Below are 19,774 nucleotides of genomic sequence, written 5' to 3' on the forward strand. Positions count from 1 at the left end.
TAGGTGATGGAAAGAGTATGAAATCCAGTCGATACAAGATATCCAAACATGAACATTTAAGTAACTTTATAGAGCAGCAGATGACCAGTGCCACATGAACTGACATACCTTGTTCTGTAGAGCTATGGCTTACAGGAGGTTGCTGTGAGCTGGCATTAATCACAGAAGGCCTCATCCAGGTTGCTGGACTTGAGCTGGACCTGGAAGAAATGGTTTTAGATGAAGGACATGTCTGAAGAGCAAAATTTGCATGCTAATGATTCTTTAATTAACAGACAAAACTAGCTTGATTTGTTTCATGTTAGAGAAATGGAAAATAAGATTGGAAAAGTTGAGGCCAGAACTCTAGGATTTCTTTGTTATAATTTAACTTTTTGAATAAGTAATACATAGTTCAAAAATTAAATTTTAAAAAAAGAACAGAGGAAAAATCCCTCTCTCACATAGGTAGCCACTGTTAATAAGTTTCCTGTGCAGCCTTTCAGTTTTTTGTGCCTATAAAAGCAATGATAAATGTATATGTTATTTTCCCCCTTTATTAAAAGGTACCTGGAATTTTGAATAACAATAATTTATATATTTTTTCTTACTATCTAAAATAATTATGTTTACTTATTAAAATACAATGGTGTTTCCCAGCAGGCATTTATTAAACAAATATCAAGATGCGAGATCCAAAATAGGAATGGTAATTTCCAGCGGTGAACTCACCCAGCATATCTATGGGTCTGAACCCTAAGAAGTGTGAATTTAGGTTGGTGAGGCAGATACTCCCCTTCAGTGTCACCATAACACCCCGAATGCTCCTCTCCTTGGCTTTCCTCCTAGCTTTATAATGCCCTGTTTGCGTGACTGCCTCATGTACTTGGTTGGAATTCTTTGAGGCAAGGATTACAGAATTCATTTATCTTTCTAATATAATGCCTGGCAAATATGAGGTTATTAAATGAATGTTCAAATGATTGAATGAATGGAGAAAAAGATATGTTGAATGAATGTGAATAACATTTTTCAAGGAATGACATGAACAATTTCACTAAACCCTAGGGTAACGGAATATAATGGGAAGGAATGGTACTTTATTCTACCAGGTAAATATAGTTTGATGAAACACTGTAGGGATGTGTTAAGAAAGACTGGCCAGTAAAGAGGAAAAGTGAAGACACTGGGGGGAAGAGGAAGAGGAGAAAAATTAAGCAAGGCCTCGGAGCGACCAGGAGGGAGTTGGATCATGGACAAGAGTAGAAAGGTTGGCTTAAACAGGAAATACGGGTGGGAAAACAATTGTAGGTAGGGGGCTTAGGAAGCTGAGATTATGTTTAAAGGGCTCAAATTTAAAACAAAAAAAAAATTTTTTTTAAATAGAGAATATTGAGGAAAATGGGGTTGAGTAGAGAGGCCTGAGTGGCAAATGTCTGAAATAGTTACAGGGACTGAGAGGAAAAGCTGATTGAAAGCAGCGGCTGCCTGACAGCCTTCCTGGAATAAGGCCAATTATGACTTTAAGTAAAAGCCTTGATAAGCAATGCCGAGAGTCTATTTGAGACAGGAGATTATGAAGCTGTAATTCTTTTGTGTCAAATACTACCTGAGGTGCTCTGGGCCTACAGGGATGAAAAATCAACATGCCCTCACAAGGAGCTTTCGTCTAGTGGAAAGAAAAGTCAACGAACCTTTCAAAATATATCTAGTGACGATATTACCACCTTACTCTTAAAATGGTCTTATATAACATAGTTAACATTGCCATATAAAATGGCTGTCACTGATTCTAAATGTTTTGTGCATATATGAGAGAAATTAAGCAATACTTTCAGTTAGGGTTATGTAAAATAATTTTGATATCCAGGTACTTTAATCCTTGAAGCTGTGCTCGATCAAATGTTGACACCTTTCCAAAAAAAAAAGTTATCTTTCTGGATCCATTAAGAGAATTGTCGTAATTATCAAAAGTATATTTTTATCTGTTAAAAACAAACAAACAGGCCATTTCAATCCCTGTAGATACAAACTGATTTTATTAGGGCACTTAAAGGCAAAATATTTGTTCCAGTTGACCTAAGGATCAAACCAAATCTGCTTGGATGGAAACTTGCTAAGCAAGTTAAACTCAGTCAGGTGTGGGTTCCCAGAGTACACATAACACAGAAAACACATGTAAGCAAGAAGTACGTTTACTTAAATTCGATAACAACCACAACTGGCCAGAAAAAATTACACATCTGTTCAACTGAAATGTGTAAAAAGTTCCCATAGTTACTTTTCGAAATGTTATGAGAAACACGATGCCTTCCAAGTCCAAGCTTGCAAAGGAACTCGCCCTTTCTGCAGCAGGTCCAGTCTCCAGATTGGTAGGGTGTGTTTGAGAAAGATGTCTCAGAAAGCACTTGGCTGTGAACTTTTGAAAGCCAGTCTTTAACCTAGAGAAAATTGAACATTAATCATAAATTTTCTTTTTCATTAATAAATTCCAGCTAAGAGGCAGTATTTTTTACAAGTCTGCTTTTGATAAGAGTCCCAGCTCATTTTATATAAATTTTTTGAATAAAAAAATTACTTGAGTTCATTTCTGAAAACCCATAGAAAAACCAACTTAAAAAGTCCTGAAAGTCTTCCTCTTCTTTTCTATAAAAATCAGCTGTCTGATGTTTTTCATATTGTTTTTAGAGGTTAAGGACTTCGTGAAGAGGAACTTTATTTTTTTTTTAAATCAAGGAATTCATCCTTGAAACTTCCACAAATGTGCAAACAGATATGTTTAGAAATGTTCTTTGAAAATATGGCCTGAAATAGCATGAAACTAAAAACAAACCAAGTTTCCATCAATCTTAGTGTATCTTTCTGAAGGAATACTACGTGACAAGTAAAATAAACTTTGAACAAACTTTTTAAACTTTTAAATGAAAAACAAAATAGTGCCAATCCATATATGTAGAATGATCTAATTTTTGTTCTTGTTCATTTGAAATTATAGTTGAGTATCTTTAGAGACCATATAGTCTCAATGTTACATAAGTTGCTTCAGAGCAAATGAAGGAAAACTTCCAAATCTTTTTTAAGTATAATACTGATACCCAAATCTGTAAAGATAGCACATAAAGTTATAGGCCAGTATCACTTATGAATATTGATGCAAAAATTCTAAATAAAATGTCAGCAAATAAACTCTAACATCACATTTAGAAAATGCACCATGACCAAGTAGGTTTTGTGCCAGAAATATATGGATGGCTGAACATTAGAAAATATACAATCATTCATCTTATTAATAGATTTAAGGAGAAAGATCATATGCTTATCTCCATAGACTGGGGGAGCCTCTGACAAATTCAACCACTCCTTATACAAATACTTGAGAAAATAGAACTAGATGACTATGTCCTTAACATTATAAATTATATATCATAAAAAGCCAGCATTTTACTTAATGCAGAAATACTAAAGACATTCCTACTAAGGTCAGAAACAAGACATAGATGTTCTCTGTCTCCAATACAGGTTGACGAGTGGTAATAGCCAATGCAATTAGATAAAAACAGTTAGAAGCATAAGAATTAGAAAAGAAGAATCAAAAGTATGTTTATTTGAAGATGATACGACAGGACACCTGAAAACCTTCAGGGAATTATGAAATAAACTCAAATAAAAAAGAATTTAGCAAGATAGGAGGATATAAAATTAATATACAAAACCAATGGCCTTCAGATACATAACCAGTTAAAAAATAAGATAGAAAACTCTATTTACGATTGCACAAAAAAGATAAAATACTTAAGAATACACTTAAGAAATGTGAAAAGTCTATGTGAAGAAAACTATAAAACTACTGGAAAAACTTAAAAGTAAGCTTTAGCACGTGGGAAGATATCCTTGTTCTTAAGATGTTTCATAATCATCAAGCTATGCATTCTCCCTATGTTAATTTAGGAATTTGATACAATCTCAATTTTAAAAATAGCACCAGAATTTTTTTTTTTCCTGGAATTTGAAAAGTTGACATTAAAGTTTGATCTCAAGTCAGTTTGACTTGGAACAAAGCTGGAACTTAAAGAAGAAAGCTATACGCTGGCATTCCTCCAAGATCGAATCCCCACCACTGGGCCAGCCCTGCTTACCTCCAGCTGATGTGCTGCCCTGTGAAACCACTGCAGGTAGCCAAATCACCCAGTTTCCAAGAGAAGCTGAAAATCTCAATTTGCATGTGAACATGTTGCGACTAACATATCAAAAATAAAAGTTTGGGCAAAATAAAATATAACCTTGCAGGTCATATCCAGGCCACGAGCTGTCAAATGTTGACCTTTTGGAGGTTGACAAATATTTTCTGTAAAGGGTCAGATAGTAATATTTTAGGCTTCATGGGCCACATACAACCTCTGTTGCAATATTCCTGTCTATTTTTACATCATTAAAAAAAGTAAAACGACATTCTTAGCTCAAGGGCTGTAAAATACAGGCCTTGGATTTGGCTCTCAAGATGGCAGTTTGTCAATCTTGGTAAATAGAAATTAACCTTCACAATCAACGAGTACTACCAAAGATAGCCACATTGCTTGACCTCTAACTCTCACAAAGTTTTTTCTAAAAACCAGCTAGGGTAGTATTATATAAATTCACTACCAATTGGCCATTTCATAATGAAGTATATTTTCTTCCTGTTTTATATTCGAAGTATATCTTCTTCATGTTTTATATTCAGGAAGTGTATCCTGAAAGAGAGTTTTATGCATAATTTTAAGATACCTTCCCACCATCTGTCACATTTTAATTGCTCTTACCAAATGATGCCATATTAGCTGAAAAATGTTTTATTTTACTCCAATCATTTTCAAAAGACAGTATTATTGGGTTTACAATTTAGACTTTAATGCTTAAGAATTATTAGGGTGGTTCTTGCTTCTTGGCTGCCAGATATACTCATTTCCTTTTCTAATCCTTTAAAGAGAATCCTGTTTGATAAAGTTAAAAATAATAGCATCTATTTCTGTGACAGGCCAAGCACTTTATAATCCCATCAGACTAATGATGTGGCAAACATCAGAGGAAAAGTCATTCTAATTCATCCTTATGAATTGCTTTGGTCCTGGCACGACCTCAGAAGGGACATTTCAGTGATTTATCTGGCCCTGAACGATTGTGAAATGTACAAAATCGCTTTTCTAGAATCAATTAAAAATGGGATTGTGAGATTTTAAAAATAACTACATGAGAATGTTGATAAGAAGGACATCAGCTCCCAAATACCTTTGAAACTGCACAACTGAAAAGCTACTGGGATTATCAATTCTAACATTATATAATGAATCAAATTTCATCCTAGATCACTAGTAATTTGACGTTAGGTCAACCCAAGTTGTACTCAGTCTTCAGATCAATAACAAAACCAACCCAGGACTAAGGATTTCCTAGAGCTTGGCTAGACCGATGCCCCTGGACTTCTCAATCAGCACCTCTAATTTCAAAGAGCAAACTCAAAAGCAACTCTTAAAGATTAAGAAAAGTGATATGCTGGACTAAGCAAGCCAACTTAAGTAACAAAGCAAGCCAGCTGTTAAACACAGCCATTAATAAAGATTAAATTACATAAACTACGATGAACTATATTAAAAACAATGGTACTAAAACTAAAATCTCATCACTAATTATTTGACATTTTACCATTACCTATGCTCTGGAGATTATTTACATCTATTTTATCTGTACAGTAGAAAAAATACATAATAGTGTGCTGAGCATCTCTTCCCCACTCTGTATTGTCATCATATTGATAATGTGAAATTGACTATACTAGGAGTATTTATACCACACAAATAAGCAAATACTACTATAAATCAGGCCCTGTCCTCACCTTTTAAAGTCAGTTTAAACATTTATCAGAAAACTATTAGCTTAGGAGGGTACCACAACCTCTGGTTAGCTCATGTACAGACCCCATTTCAGTCATTCTCATGCTAGCCCCATGAAAAAGATGCAGTTAAAAAAAAAGTTGCCTAAGGATTTTTAAAATAGAATCATTTAGGGATAATTAGAAATGGCTTCCTTATTGAACATACATATCTTCTCTCTAAATGAGAAAGTATCTTTTCTAATAAATTGCAAGCTGCGTCTGAGAAATTTTGGAATTCTTACAATTAATGTTTTAGGGAAAGGCTTATGACGAGTTTTTATTTTTTGCACTTTGTCACTCACATCAAATACTTTCACCTGGGAGAAGAGCTGTTGTCCTAAGGCAACAGAAATCGGCCTCAAGAATAAACAAAGATGGACCAATTTGCTCCCACCCACCTCCAGGAAGTGATTAAGTTGGCCCAGAGCGACTCCATGCAATACAAAGGCCAGATTCACTAACAAATGGCTTGGATGCCATTTGGATCAGTTCAGAAATACAGAGTAGCTCATTCAAGTTACTTAAAAGAATATCAAAATTGAACAATGTGGCAGGAAAAAAAAGGTAAGGCATGTGTATAAAGGTCATTATACACGAGTTTAGATTTTTTTTTTTGTAAGTTTGCTTTAGAGTGCCTGCAAATACTCTCAATGTCTAAGCTTAACTGCAAAAAGATATATACACAGGACATACATTATTGTTAACCTACTTTTTAGGCAGCTGAAAAAATGCCCGAACTCTAGTCGGCGACGTATGCTATACTAACACCAATATATCATCTCAAAGAAAGCACATAAATCAGGACAAAGGGCCACAAGCTTGTTCTTTGTAGTAGAAAGTCATCAAAAATTCAAAAGAATTTTCATGCCTAAGGAATTACTACCTAACTCTAAATTTGAAGAACAGCAATGTTCTGTATTTTTTTCTGTGGGAAATCTGCAAATATGATGCAGTATACTGAGAATTAATAACACACATTTTCCACTAAATACTGAGAAAAAGTAAAGTAGCCATTAGGGTTTTAAAGGTTATTTCCAAGCACGTGTGAGTGTATGTGGACAACAGAACCTTCAAAGGTACTCTCAGTTCTTAATATTTAATATTTGAATGAAACTAAAAAATGTTATCAAGTCATGACAGCTTTGATCTCTAAAAAATTATCTGTAAATCTTAAGTGGACAGCTTTATTTGCACTATCTTTTGATGAACTGTGTAGGAATATGGCTATCCTGCTTTTGATCAATCAAAAAGAGTGAAAAATATCTATACCTTATACTTTATTTAAAATTAATAAAATGATAATCGCAGTTACAGGTAAATGACAATTCCATACATTTTGTTGTATAACAAAAAATTTACATATTCACAAGCATATAGATCCTTTAACAACATCAAACATTTTAGTCAATGTAGTCAAAGTCTTCTGGAATTCCAAAATTTTTATCAATTTTATTTTCTTCAAACCCAAACTTTCTTTTGGCCCAAGATTTTATTGCAAATATATTATCTATAAAAGAAATGAAAAATATTTTTGAGAATTCAAAACACAATCATAAAACATTTCAAATATAATTATATCCATTGTTTTTACTTTTATTACTTTCATAAGTATCAAAATAAGTAGTTTTCTGTATTTTCAAGAGTAGTTAATTTCAGAAGAAAATATTTAATATTTTGAATAAACAAGTCATATTTAAAAATTCAGTAAATCAGTTGCCACGAAAGAATACCTGATTTAGGAATAATCCAAAGACAGGAAGAAGCTAATGGGGCCTCTTCCACTTTACAATAGCGGAGGCCAGGACTGTTACCGGAGAAATCAGAGCTGCTCCTGTGCCCAGAGGAAACACTTCTCTCCAGACCCTTTTCCCTCCCTGACACAGAGTAATGGCTTCCAGACAATCAGGTCAGTGTGCAGGAGAAGGGGTGAAGAGGGAAGGGGGTTCCCCTCTCTAAAGACCAAGGTAGGAACAGATGTATCCTCAGTGTCCTCGAGTGGTAAAATGCATTATTAGGCTGAGGTGAAGATTCAACCATATATCTTTGTACACAGTGTATTTCCTGGGTGTAAATTCCTTTACGAAGATGAATGTTATATCTTCTTAAAGGAATTTACACCCAGGAAATACACTGTGTACAAAGATATATGGTTGAATCTTCACCCCAGCCTAATAAAATAAAAAAACCAAAAGCAATCTAAAATCTAGTCACCTGGGAGGGCATGTACCGCACAGGCAGTGAGGGACGCGGGGCAGCACCGACGTGCTCACAGTGGCTGCCCATGGAGAATGGGAATGATGGTGTTTTCTTTTTTTAATTTTATACATTTTCTTTAACGTACATATACCACCTTTATAATGAAAATGTATTATAAATATAGAAAAGTAATGGTATAAAGTTTTCTGGTTCAGAGTAGTGTATAAATGTTAAGCACTGTATTAGTGGTGATAATCAAGTAAAAGGTTAAAACAGGTTCTTTGGAGTGTTAAGGGTGGAAGTGTGTCACCTCCCCCAAATTCATATGTTTTAGTCTTAACCCCCAGTACCTCAGAATGTGTCTATATTTGGAAACTGGGTCTTTAGAGAGGTGTTTAAGTACAAATGAGCCTGTTGTGTGAGCCCTGGTCAATCCGGCTGGTGTCCTTTTAAGAAAAGGAAACACAGACACACTGAGATACCAGGTCATGAACAGAAAAGACCGTGTGTGGACACGTGAGAAGTTAGCCATCTACAAGCCAAGGAGAGAGAGGTCTCAGAAGAAACCATGATTTTGAACTTCCAGGCTCCAAAACTGTGAGAAAGTAAATATCTTTTGTTTAAGCCACCCAGTCTAAAGTACTTTGTTACGGTATCCTTAGCAAATTAATATATGGAGTTTGATCACTTTTAAAAATATTGTTTTAAGAAGTTTAATTTCAGGTATCAAATAATAATAACTAAATGTTTGGAATAAAGTTCATTTCTAAGGCTAATACTGATACGCCAACAAACAGAATGTTAAAAAACATCCTAATTTCTTTTGATTAAAGTATTATAGAATATCAATAGATATTAAATCTTTACTTTTTATAAACAATCGAAAACAAATCCTTACTTTTCATAAGGACCTAAGAGAGAAAACTAAATACTAATAGCATGAAGTACTCCAGAATGATCTGTTTAGTTTTATTAGTCTCTACACAACTTGAACATTCTTGTCAACGTCAGCCAAATACTTGGAGGGCCCACTGCTACATGAGACAAGTATTAAGTGTATTACAGGTATTCCAGAATGTAGAGAGCCCATGCCTCAATTTGAAAGAATAGAGAGAAAAAAATCAATTTATTACTAAACGATTTCAAATACGGATGTTAGAGAGAAAAGATCAAGTCCTATGTGTATAGCTTTCAGAACAGGCTCCAAGAGTACAGAAAGATTTCCAGGAAATGAGAGAATGGATGACAGTTTGGAAGTAGAAAGTTTGGAGAAATGGACTTCAGACCTGGATCAGGAGAGAACAAAATGATGCACTACAGTAAGGCTATGAGCCTTTGCAGGAAGGAGATCTTGATTCACATGAGGGCAAGAAACCATTTTATTACAATCCTTATATGGTTAAAAACAAACAAAAGAAACAAATAAAAGCCTCTCTACAACAATGCTTAATGGACCAATTCAAAAAGACTCCACTGAACAAGTCCTTGGGCCGCTGGATGTCTGCCTTCAAGACAATGTTACCTACAATCCTGATAGTTCGTTTCCCATCAAATAACTTTCCTAATATGTGGAAATTTTTGTAAATGGATTAAAAAAATAGTGTTTTGTGTTTTTGTTTTGTTTTTAAGAAATAGCTTCAAGACTGGTAAAATTCTTGTTAATTAATATGGTGGCATACCCAAGCTATACATAGGAATAGGACGGGTAATACGTGCTTGAGTCTCTGTTGAGACTTTATAACTTGTTCCCGCTCACTCATTAAGATGCCTCTCACACAAAATCATAAAAAGTCTCTCATCTTAGTTATTAAGCAAGGTGTTAACATAATTTGTTAAATGACATTTAAAGTGCATTTACTGTCACAAAACATTTAGATGTGATTTTTTTTTTTAGTTATACTCTGAGGTAATATCTCATTCTATAAAATTGAAATACTAAATTACTGAACAGTAAATATCTCAATTCTAGATAGACTTTAGGAACTTTTTAAGTAAAAAGAAACCAAATCTTAACTAATAATTACATAACAATCTTTAGTTCTAAGTATTACTGATGTTTTCTTTTCGTTCGTCTTGAAGACTGAGAAGTTTTCTGAGATATAATTTGTTTTAACTTCATGATCTTTTCATAACACTTTTATGATGGAAGGAGCAAGTTGTAACCTCAATTGGAAATATGGTTCTTAACAGCTGTTTCTGCTGTTCTAAAAATATCTTCCTTCCTACATGATTTTAAAAGTTCCAGGTTCTTTCTCAGCTAATAACATAGAGGGGAAAAGTTGTTCCAACATTTTTTTAAATTATAATTTTGGGAGTTTATGATCAACTGGAAAACATGAAAGGATATTTTTGAGAAGGGGGAAGGAAGAAGTATTTGTTTACCTACGTGTCTAATGTGCTAACGGGCTTACCAACTGTCTTATTTAATCCTCCCGAAATGTGAGGTAGATATTATCCACATTGAACAGATGAGGAATTAATTCAGAGAAGTTCAATAAGTCAGCGCAAATAAGGAGCACAACCTGGATTCCTTTCAAAGTCAAGTTCCTTTAATCATATACACAGGCTGCCTATTACTACCGTTTGCTGAGCTGCTTTGCTGAGAACTACTGGGAGAGAGTACTTTGTGACTCTTGTGTTATCTTTAACCTAAAAACCCTCTTGCTTTTTTTCTCACTCAAAATTTTGTATTTCTCCAATCTAGACAATAGCACTATATTTATTATTTATTTATACTTTATTGGACACACATTTCATTATTCTCTTTTCTTTAATGTTAGTTTGCTGCTTTCACCCCATTCTGTTCTTATCGCTAAAATACTACATTATTTAGGAAACACTTTGAAATAAATAAGATTGTACTTTTATAGGAACCAAAGGCCAATTACATTGATTTTATCAATCCACTTAATTCTAAAATAGACAAAGAAAAATGATTCTAAAACTTTTTGTGAAATACAGAGGCCTGGACATGGAGTCAGGAAAACCTGGCTCAATCTCTGTTCTTCCAGTGACTCATCTCCTTTGACTTAAAGCAGTCACTTTAAGCTTTCTGATCTCTGTGTTAATGCAATCTTATCCAATCTCTCCCACAAAACCAGAATGAGGATGAGTAACACATGTGAAGGCTTTATAAACTCTTACCAGGATGGACCAGTTCAATTACCATTATTTTAATTAAATACTGGAAAAACATTAGTATAATTTTCAGACAGGTTTTAACAATACTAATTATACCTGTATATAATTCACAACTATCATCATTAACTTTCTTCTAAACTTTAAGATACACAGATAATCCCTTATTAATTTACATTTCTTAGAATATCTCTGCTATAGACCAGAGGATATATCCATTGGCGAATAGATTAATGAGGCGTTTACAGAAGGCAGGTATACAGAGAAGACTATCCAAGCATAAGAGCTTGGATTCCGAAATCAGGAAAGCTGGATTCTTAAAGTGACCACTTTAAGTCAATTCTTGTTCCATGGCCTAGCACCTGTGTGACCACGGGCTCTTGATGGTCTCAGTTTCATCTCTAAAATTAGGGATAATAATCCTATCTATCTCACAAGATTGTTGTAGAGATATAGACACCTTTTACAATGCCTGGCTTATAGTCAGCTGTCAACCAATGTTAGCTGTTATTATTAGCAAGAAGACAAATCTTTAGGATTCTATGAAACTCTTAAAGTTGAATGAAGGTTAAGTGATTAGCTCAAGTGACATCCAGAAGAGTTACACAAAAGCTAAACTGGAAGCAATCACTGGTCTTTCGAAAATACCTCATACTTTACAAAATGACTAATAATAAGATTTTTAAAAACAACCTTAAGTAACTAAAATGATTTTATATATAAAAAGCCTGTTTAATACATACATTTCCAGAAACATCTTTTCTTGAACAAAACCAGGCACAATAGCTTCTGTATTTCATATCATGGTAAATGTAGAAGAAGTTTAACCATAGTTCAGCAGCGCCATTATCATACATACCAGTCCATCTGTTAGCAGCTTCTTTGGCTACTTTATTTGCTTGACCTGGAGGGTAGGAAATACACACACATATATAATCATTTTCATCTATCTATAGATTCTTTTTCTTATATGAACAAAAGGTTTTACAAATAAAATGGCTATGGAAAAAAAGCTCAAATGGTGACATACTGTATCTCGCAAACCTGCTTACCTTCCCATGGAAATTCTGGATAGCTGCAGTTACATTAGTCACTAATAGAAAGTCAAAGTGAACAATTTCCCTTTCCTAAATGTCCACTGTTACTGTACTTGCTCCTTTAAAGACAACACATAAGTTGAACTGAGATGTGTTTCTCAAACAATTCACATCAAAAGAAGATAAAATAATTTAGGTTTAACAGTAAGGATTTTAATGTACTGTATATATATGACAGATCACAATAAACCTGACCTTCAAAAATTTTCAATGGTTATATATTAGCCCTATAGGAGAAAATATTTACTTTATACTTAATTATACATCTTGCTATTAAATGTGTTAAACGTATTAAATGTATCTGTACCTATATCTTTCAAGTTATTCTACACAGCATATAACAATGCTATGATCAACTAGGCATTAATATTATTTATAATGATGGCATTTATTTAAAGATAATTTATATGCCACAAAATTCACTATATGAAAGTATATAATTCAGTGCTGTTTAGTATATTCACATGGTTGTATAACCATCACCACTTAATTCCAGAACATTTTTATCACCCAAAAGGAAATCCCATACCCATTAGGAGTCACTCCACATTCTCCCTCCCATAGCCACAGGACACTACTTATCTGCTTTTCATCTCTGTAGATTTCCCTGTTCTGGACATTTCATATAAATGAAATCGTACAGTATGTGTCTGGCTTCTTTGACTTAGCAAAATGTTTTCAAGTTTCATCCATGTTGTAACATATATCACTACTCCATTCCTTTTTATTGCCAAATAGTATTCCATTGAATGGATATGCCACATTTTATTTAACCATTCATCAGTTGATAGACATTTGGGTCGTTATTGTAATGTGAATAATTTAATAATTTTTATGTGAACATGTTTTCAATTTGGGTACACACCTAGGAGTGGTACTGCTGGCTCAAATGGTAACTTTATATTATATTTTTGGAAAGAGATAAATTATTTTTAAAAGTGGCTGTATCATTTTAACAATCCCCTCACTAAGAGTTTCAATTTTTCCGTATCTTCACCAACAATTATTTTCCATTCTTTTTATTATAGCCATCCTAACAAGTGTGAAGTAGTATCTCATTGTGGTTTTGATTTGAATTTCCCTGACGACCTAAAATGTTGAGCTTCTTTTCATATGCTTATTGGCCTTTGCCCATGTTTAAATTCTTTTGAGTTGTAAGACTTAAAAAAATACATCATTGTCTTAATAGACGACTAAATATATTTTTGGATATTGGAGACTTCTCAGGTATAGGATTTGCAAATATTTTCTCCCATTCTGTGAGTTTTCTTTTCACTTTCTTGATACTTACTTTGACACACAGAAAAAGTGGTAAATTAATCTACATTTTCTTTGATTGCTTGAGCTTCTGGTGTCATATCCAAGAAACTGTTTCCTAATCCAAGGATACACCTATGCTTTCTTCTAAATGTTTTATAGTTTTGGCTCCTACACATAGGTCTGATCTAGTTGAGTTCATTTTTAAATATGGTGTGAGGTGGGAATCCAGGTTGATTCATTTGCATGTAGATAAGCAGCTGTGCCCAGCATCACTAGTTGAAAACACTATTAGTTCCTCATTGGAAGGTCTTGGCATCCTTGTTGAAAAACAACTGGGTTTATTTCTGGACTTTCAACTCTATTCCATTAACCTACATGGCTATTCTTATACTAGTATCACACAATCTTGATCGCTATAGTTTTGTAGTAAGTTTTGAAACTGGAAAATTTGAGTCTTTCAACTGTTGTTCTTCTTCAAGATTCTTTTGGCTTTTCTGGGTCCCTTGAATTTTCATAGGAATTTTAGGATCAACTCGTCAACTTCTGAAAAAAGCAGTTGGAATTTTGATAGGTTTTACACTAAATCTGTAGATCACTTTAGGGAATTTTTTCATCTTAACAAAATTAAGCTTCCAATCCATGAACATACAATGTCTTTGTATTTAATAGGTCTTCAATTTCATTCAGTACATCTTGCACTTCTTTGATTAGTTTTATTACTATGTATTCATTTTGCTATTATAAAGGAATTTTTTCTTAATTTAATTTTTACAGCATTCACTTCTAGTATATAAAATACAAGTGATTTTTGTATTTTGATTTTGTATCTTGCAACCTGCTGACCTCACTTATTAGCACTAATAGGTTTTTACTGTTGTTATGGTTGTTTTGTTTTGTGGATTGTTTAGGGCTATCTACTTAAGATCATGTTAACTGTAAACAGAGATAACTTTACTATTTCCGTTTCAATGTAGATACTATTTGTTTCTTTTCTTGTCTAATTACCCTGGCTTGAACTTCCAGTATAATGCTGAATAGAAGTGGTGAGAGTGGACATTCCCGGAGAAAGCATACAGCGTTTCACCATTCAATATCATTAGCTGTGGATTTTATGTGGATCTCCTTTTATTAGATTCAGGAAGCTCATTCCTATTCATAGTTTGTTGAGTGTTTTTATCATGAAAGAATGTTGGATTTTGTCAAATATTTTTTCTTTGTCTATTAAGACAATGATGTAGATGGGATTCCTCCACCTTTATTCTATAAGTGTGTTGTACTTGGTTGATTTTTGTATGCTGAACCAACCTTGCACGCCTGGAATAAATGTCAGTTAATCAGGGTTTATAATCCTTTTTATATACTGTTCGATCTGATTTGCTAGTATTTTGTTGAGATTTCTTATATCAACATTTCATAAGTAATATTTACCTATAGTTTTCTCTTCTTATGATGTCTTTGTCTGGTTTTAGTATCAGGGTAATACTGACCTCAAGGAATGAGTTAGGAAGTGTTCTCTTCTAATTTTTTTTTTCTTTGAAAAGTTAATTCTTCCTTAAACTGGGAGAATTCACCAGTGTAGACTAGGGTTTTCATTGCAAGAAGTTTTCTGATTTTTTTATTTTATTTTACTTATTTTTTTACGCCTACAGCACCTGGTCTTCCTAGGCAGTCTCCCATCCAAATACTAATCAGGTCTGACCTTGCTTAGCTTCCAAGATCAGATGGGATCGGGCTTGTTCAGGGTGGCATGGCCATAGATGAAGTTTTCTGATTTCTAATTCAATCTCTTTACATGTTATACATCTATTTAGTCTATTTCTGCTTGAGGCAGTTTTGGTAGTGTGTATCTTTCTAGAAATTTGTATATTTCATCTAGTTTATCAAATTTATTGACATATAACCTTTTATTCTTTTTTATTTCTATAAAGTCAATAATAATGTCCCCTTTTTCATTCCTGATTTTAGTAATCTGAATCTTCATTTTTTCTTGGTCAGTCTAGCTAAAGGTTTGTCAATTTTGTTGATCTGTTTAAAGAACCAACTTTTGGTTTCATTGATGTTCTCTTGTTTTTCAATTCTCTATCACTCTTATTTCTTCTTTATTCATTGTATTTCCTTCCTTCTGCTTGCTTTAGGTTTAATTTGTCCTCCTTTTTCCAGTTTCTTAAGGTGGAAGACTAGGTTACGGATTCGAGAGTTTTTTCTATTTTTTAACACGGATATTAAAATGTTAATAAATTTCCCACTGAGCAATGCCTTTTTACATTCCAGTGTGTGTTGAGGCATGTTCCAACACTCAGCTAGGCAATTTACAACTCTACCTTAGCTCTCACTTCCAGCATGCACAGAGTCAAGGTCAGCTAGAAGCGGGAGATTAGGACCTTCTCCGGTCCTTCCTGAGAATGTGCACAGGTCTATGCAAGCATATGGCCTTCTAGATTTCCAGGAATATGTTGCTTTTCAAGGCACCTATGAACATCTCTTTTAGCCTCTCCTTTTAAGTTTGTAGGTAATCTATTGTTTGCCTTAATTGTTATTCATTATCTAAGACAGTTGCAACATTAAAACTCTTGCCTGTAATTGTTTTAGACAAATGCTCCCCAGGGAGAAGCTGTTAGCACTAGGCACGCTCCAAGCCAGGTCAAATAAAGACAATCCTTTCTATTAGTGGCTTTCAGGTGAAACACCAGAGATATCAAAAAATGACAAATCTTTAAGACCCAGCTTTCATTCTGCTCCCTCTTATACCAGGAATGCAGGGCTGTTATTTCTCAAGGTTGGAGTTTAGGGGTTAAACACAGAGCAAGTTAAAACACCTATTCTTCCTAAAATACAGCCATTTTTCTTAAATAGGCAAATCTTTGGTCTGTTTCTAGAATTCTGGCAAAGTTGTGACAATTTTTGCCAGCTTTCATGGAAGGGTAAATTTTCAGAGGTCTTTATTCTACCGCTTGTTTCTAAGAAAATTTCTTAAGTACTTTTAAGATTTATTTTCAAGTATTTTTGTGGAAATTCATGTTTTATTACAACTTATTTTATCTGTTCTCAAGAAATGGTCACAGCAGCCAAAATTAAAATTCATTTTTTACAAATTATTGCTTTTACTTCTTACTTCTTAGATATTTGCAACTGATCTTGCTAATACTTGCTTAATGATATCAATCATTCAACTGGCTTGATGAAAAATAAGTATTCCCTGCAGGAATTATGGAGAAATAAGGAAGAGATAATACACAGCCAAATCTATAAGAACATAAAAGTTATAGCTATTATCAGCAGAAAAAATGTTTCAAAATAAACCAGGACAGAATTAAAGATAAGCCTGATTATTGTAATATGGGTACTACAGCCGCGCTAAGAACCGAATCCTATTAAAATCAATTTGTGAAACTTATAATCCTTTAATCAAGTTTGATCTGTCTGCAATAACATGACAGCTGAAATCCTATTAAATCCTTCATTATCAAAAAGCACATTTTAAAAACAATAATCTCATTGCGGAAAGAGGATTTGGGGTGAGTAGAGGTTAAAGTCTAAAAAAGTCTGGATTTAGTGATAACAAGACCTCTGCTATTTACTACTTATATGTTTAAATTTCTTAAATCTGTGGGTTATAGTTAGCATTTATTTCTGATATTAATTTAACCTGATATTTATTTCTTTAGATATTTTTCCAGCCTGGAAACCTTCCTCCCTCACAACATACACTCCTTTTGGGACTCCGCTTACACATATATTAGGTCACCTGAAGTTGTCCTATATCTCACAAATGCTGTACTCACTTTAAAACTTATTTTTATGAGTTTCATTTTGGATCATTTCTATTGCTATGTCTTGAAAAACACTAATCCTTTCTTTTGCAAAGTTTAATCTTGTTAATCCAATCCAGGGCATTTTTCATTTCGGACACTGAAGTTTGTAGTGTTTATCTCCTAAAGTTTGACTTGGGTCTTTTTTATATCTTCCATGGGTCTACTTAACTTTTTGAACATATAAAATACAGTTGTAACAACTTTTAATGTTATGATCTTCTAATTCGACTATCTGTGGCATTCTGGGTCAGTTTTCATGGAAGGATTATCCTCATTAAGGATCATGTTTTCTACTTCCTCACATGATAATCTTTCACTGTATGCCAGACATTACGAATTTCATTTTGTTGGGTGCTAGATATTTTGTATTTCTATAAATATTCTTCAACTTTGTTTTGGGATGCCAAAAGTAACTTTGAAATAGATTTGCTTTTAAGATTTGCTCTTTATGGTTTGTTAGGTGGGTTAAGAGCAGGCAAGACCTTCTTGAGTACTCTACTCAATGCCTTATGACATAAATTTTTTTCAATCTGGCTGATAAGAATAGGCATTATTCCTGGCCCTATGGGAGTGCCTGGCACTGTTCCTTCTAATTCTGAGACTGTTCTTTCCAGATTTGGGTAGTTTCCCCACACATGCACTAAATATTTGAGGGGAACCCTCTATAGATATCCAGGGTTCTCTATGTAACTCTCTTCGCTCCAGTATGCTGGCCTGTAAACTGTAGCCACATCGGTCTTCCTGATTCTCAGTGTCATCTCAACGAAGGGAGTCTGCAGAGCTCTGCCTAGGTTCTCCTTCCTTGTGCCACAGCTAGGAAACTCAACAAAATAAGCTGGAACACCTGGAAGGCTTACTTTGTTTGTTTCCTTTCTCTAAGAATCACTCTTCTTTGTTGTCTGATACCAAGTATCTTGAAAAATCATTATTTTGTGTGTGTGTGTGTATACATTTTTTTTTCAGGTGGGAGGATAAATCCAGTCCATTACTACTCTATCTTGGCTGGAAGAAGTTCCATATTTGAATAAAGTTTTGTTAGCCATTCTCAATTTTAAAAGCAGAGGAACTGCACGTTTCTCTATAAAAGAACTGAAGTAGACGAAAAATTCTTCCTACAGGTATACAGACTGACAATTTCTTTTCCTTCAGATTGTAGTTTGGCTGTTTCCCATCAAAAAGATATCCTATCTTCAAATCAAAAACATAGTTATGGAATAATGTAATTATCTTACATCTCTAGTATGTATTAAATGTTATAGTTTTCTATAATTAATGTGTTCTATAAAATTAGATAATATTTTTTAATGGAAAAAAAAATAGCACAAAGCTGGGAAGGAGGAACTTATCCTCACCTTCCCCTACTAAGATCAGAAATGTACAATGTGAAAATGTCAAAAATTAATACATCTGTAATAGAGCCACCATTACAAATTCTAAAGGATCCAAATACAGATCCATCTTATGTGGCTGCATAAATAAATATTAAAAGATAATCTAGGTCTGATGTAGATGAAGAATGATAAAAGTCTCTTAACTCTAAATTCAATTAGATCTCATATCCATAATACTCATTCACATTGGTATGTTTTCCTTGGGTTGAGAGACAAATTACTAAGCTTTTAAATTCAAAGGTTAAGAATGGACAGCAGAATTCAGGAAACCAGTATAAAATTAGTTACAACTTCGTCAACTATGCCATTCTACTCTGCAGAAAATCCATCAACCTTTCTATACCTTGAAATTTCTTCAAGTTCAATTTTTCCAGAGGTAATGCATTTGCTAAAATTGCTGCTTGATTTAGAGGTACAAGAAATGGTAACATTTGAAATTATATACCTGAAGTAAAAGTTTTCCTACTTCATGAATTGGTCTGGCACGTTTCTCTATCCCTGTTGATTTTCTGTACCTCAAGATGACCCAGTGCCTTAGCATCACCATCAGTACAGTCAGAGTAATTTTATAAGCCTAAATAAGAGTTTTCGCCATTCCTGAGAGGACAGAAATAATCAAACTTATGAAAAGTACTGTAAAAATAGGTCTTAAGTAGAAATCAGGGTCAGCTAACCAGGGAAACAGCTGTAGCAATACAATGAGGACCACAAAGTAGAAAAGCAGAAGGCCTGACTGGGAATGGCCTGACTGGGAATGGCTAAGGGTCCTGTACAGAAAAGAGAATAAACAGGTAAGCAAAGAGTTGGTACTTCACAGAAAAAGTCCAAGAATTACACAAAACTGAAATCAAGAAGAAAGGCAGAACCAGGAAAGAGTAATAAATGAAGGACAGGTGAAGCATGAGCAGGCCTCGCTTCCTGGCGGTAACCTCCTACCTGTCTCCTGCTGCTTTATGAGCGTGTGTTCACTGAGGGTCATTTGATATGGGATAA

The 19,774-nt window shown here is 34.0% G+C and overlaps 1 protein-coding gene and 1 pseudogene across 4 annotated transcripts in view; both read right to left on the reverse strand.

Annotated features, from left to right (window-relative positions):
• Nucleotides 1-2,158: 2,158 nt before the first annotated feature.
• MND1 (meiotic nuclear divisions 1) overlaps nt 2,159-19,774 on the reverse strand; it is a 54,926-nt gene continuing 37,310 nt past the window's right edge. For 2 of the 4 annotated variants that reach the window (XM_025042677.1, XM_025042690.1), the window contains 2 exons: nt 11,965-12,125; nt 7,148-7,394 (listed from right to left, as the gene is read on the reverse strand). In XM_025042677.1, the coding sequence (XP_024898445.1) occupies nt 7,377-7,394; nt 11,965-12,125 (179 nt within the window). In that variant the 3' untranslated portion in view covers nt 7,148-7,376. Of the gene's footprint in view, nt 2,421-7,147; nt 7,395-11,964; nt 12,126-19,774 lie in introns of those variants that run through there. The other 2 variants (XM_015585138.2, XM_006906256.2) reach the window with 2 other exon arrangements.
• Nucleotides 15,219-15,337, reverse strand: LOC112475127 (annotated as a pseudogene).

Source organism: Pteropus alecto, unplaced genomic scaffold (genome assembly GCF_000325575.1).
Source record: "Pteropus alecto unplaced genomic scaffold, ASM32557v1 scaffold50, whole genome shotgun sequence".
In the NCBI taxonomy this organism is placed as follows: Eukaryota; Metazoa; Chordata; class Mammalia; order Chiroptera; family Pteropodidae; genus Pteropus; species Pteropus alecto.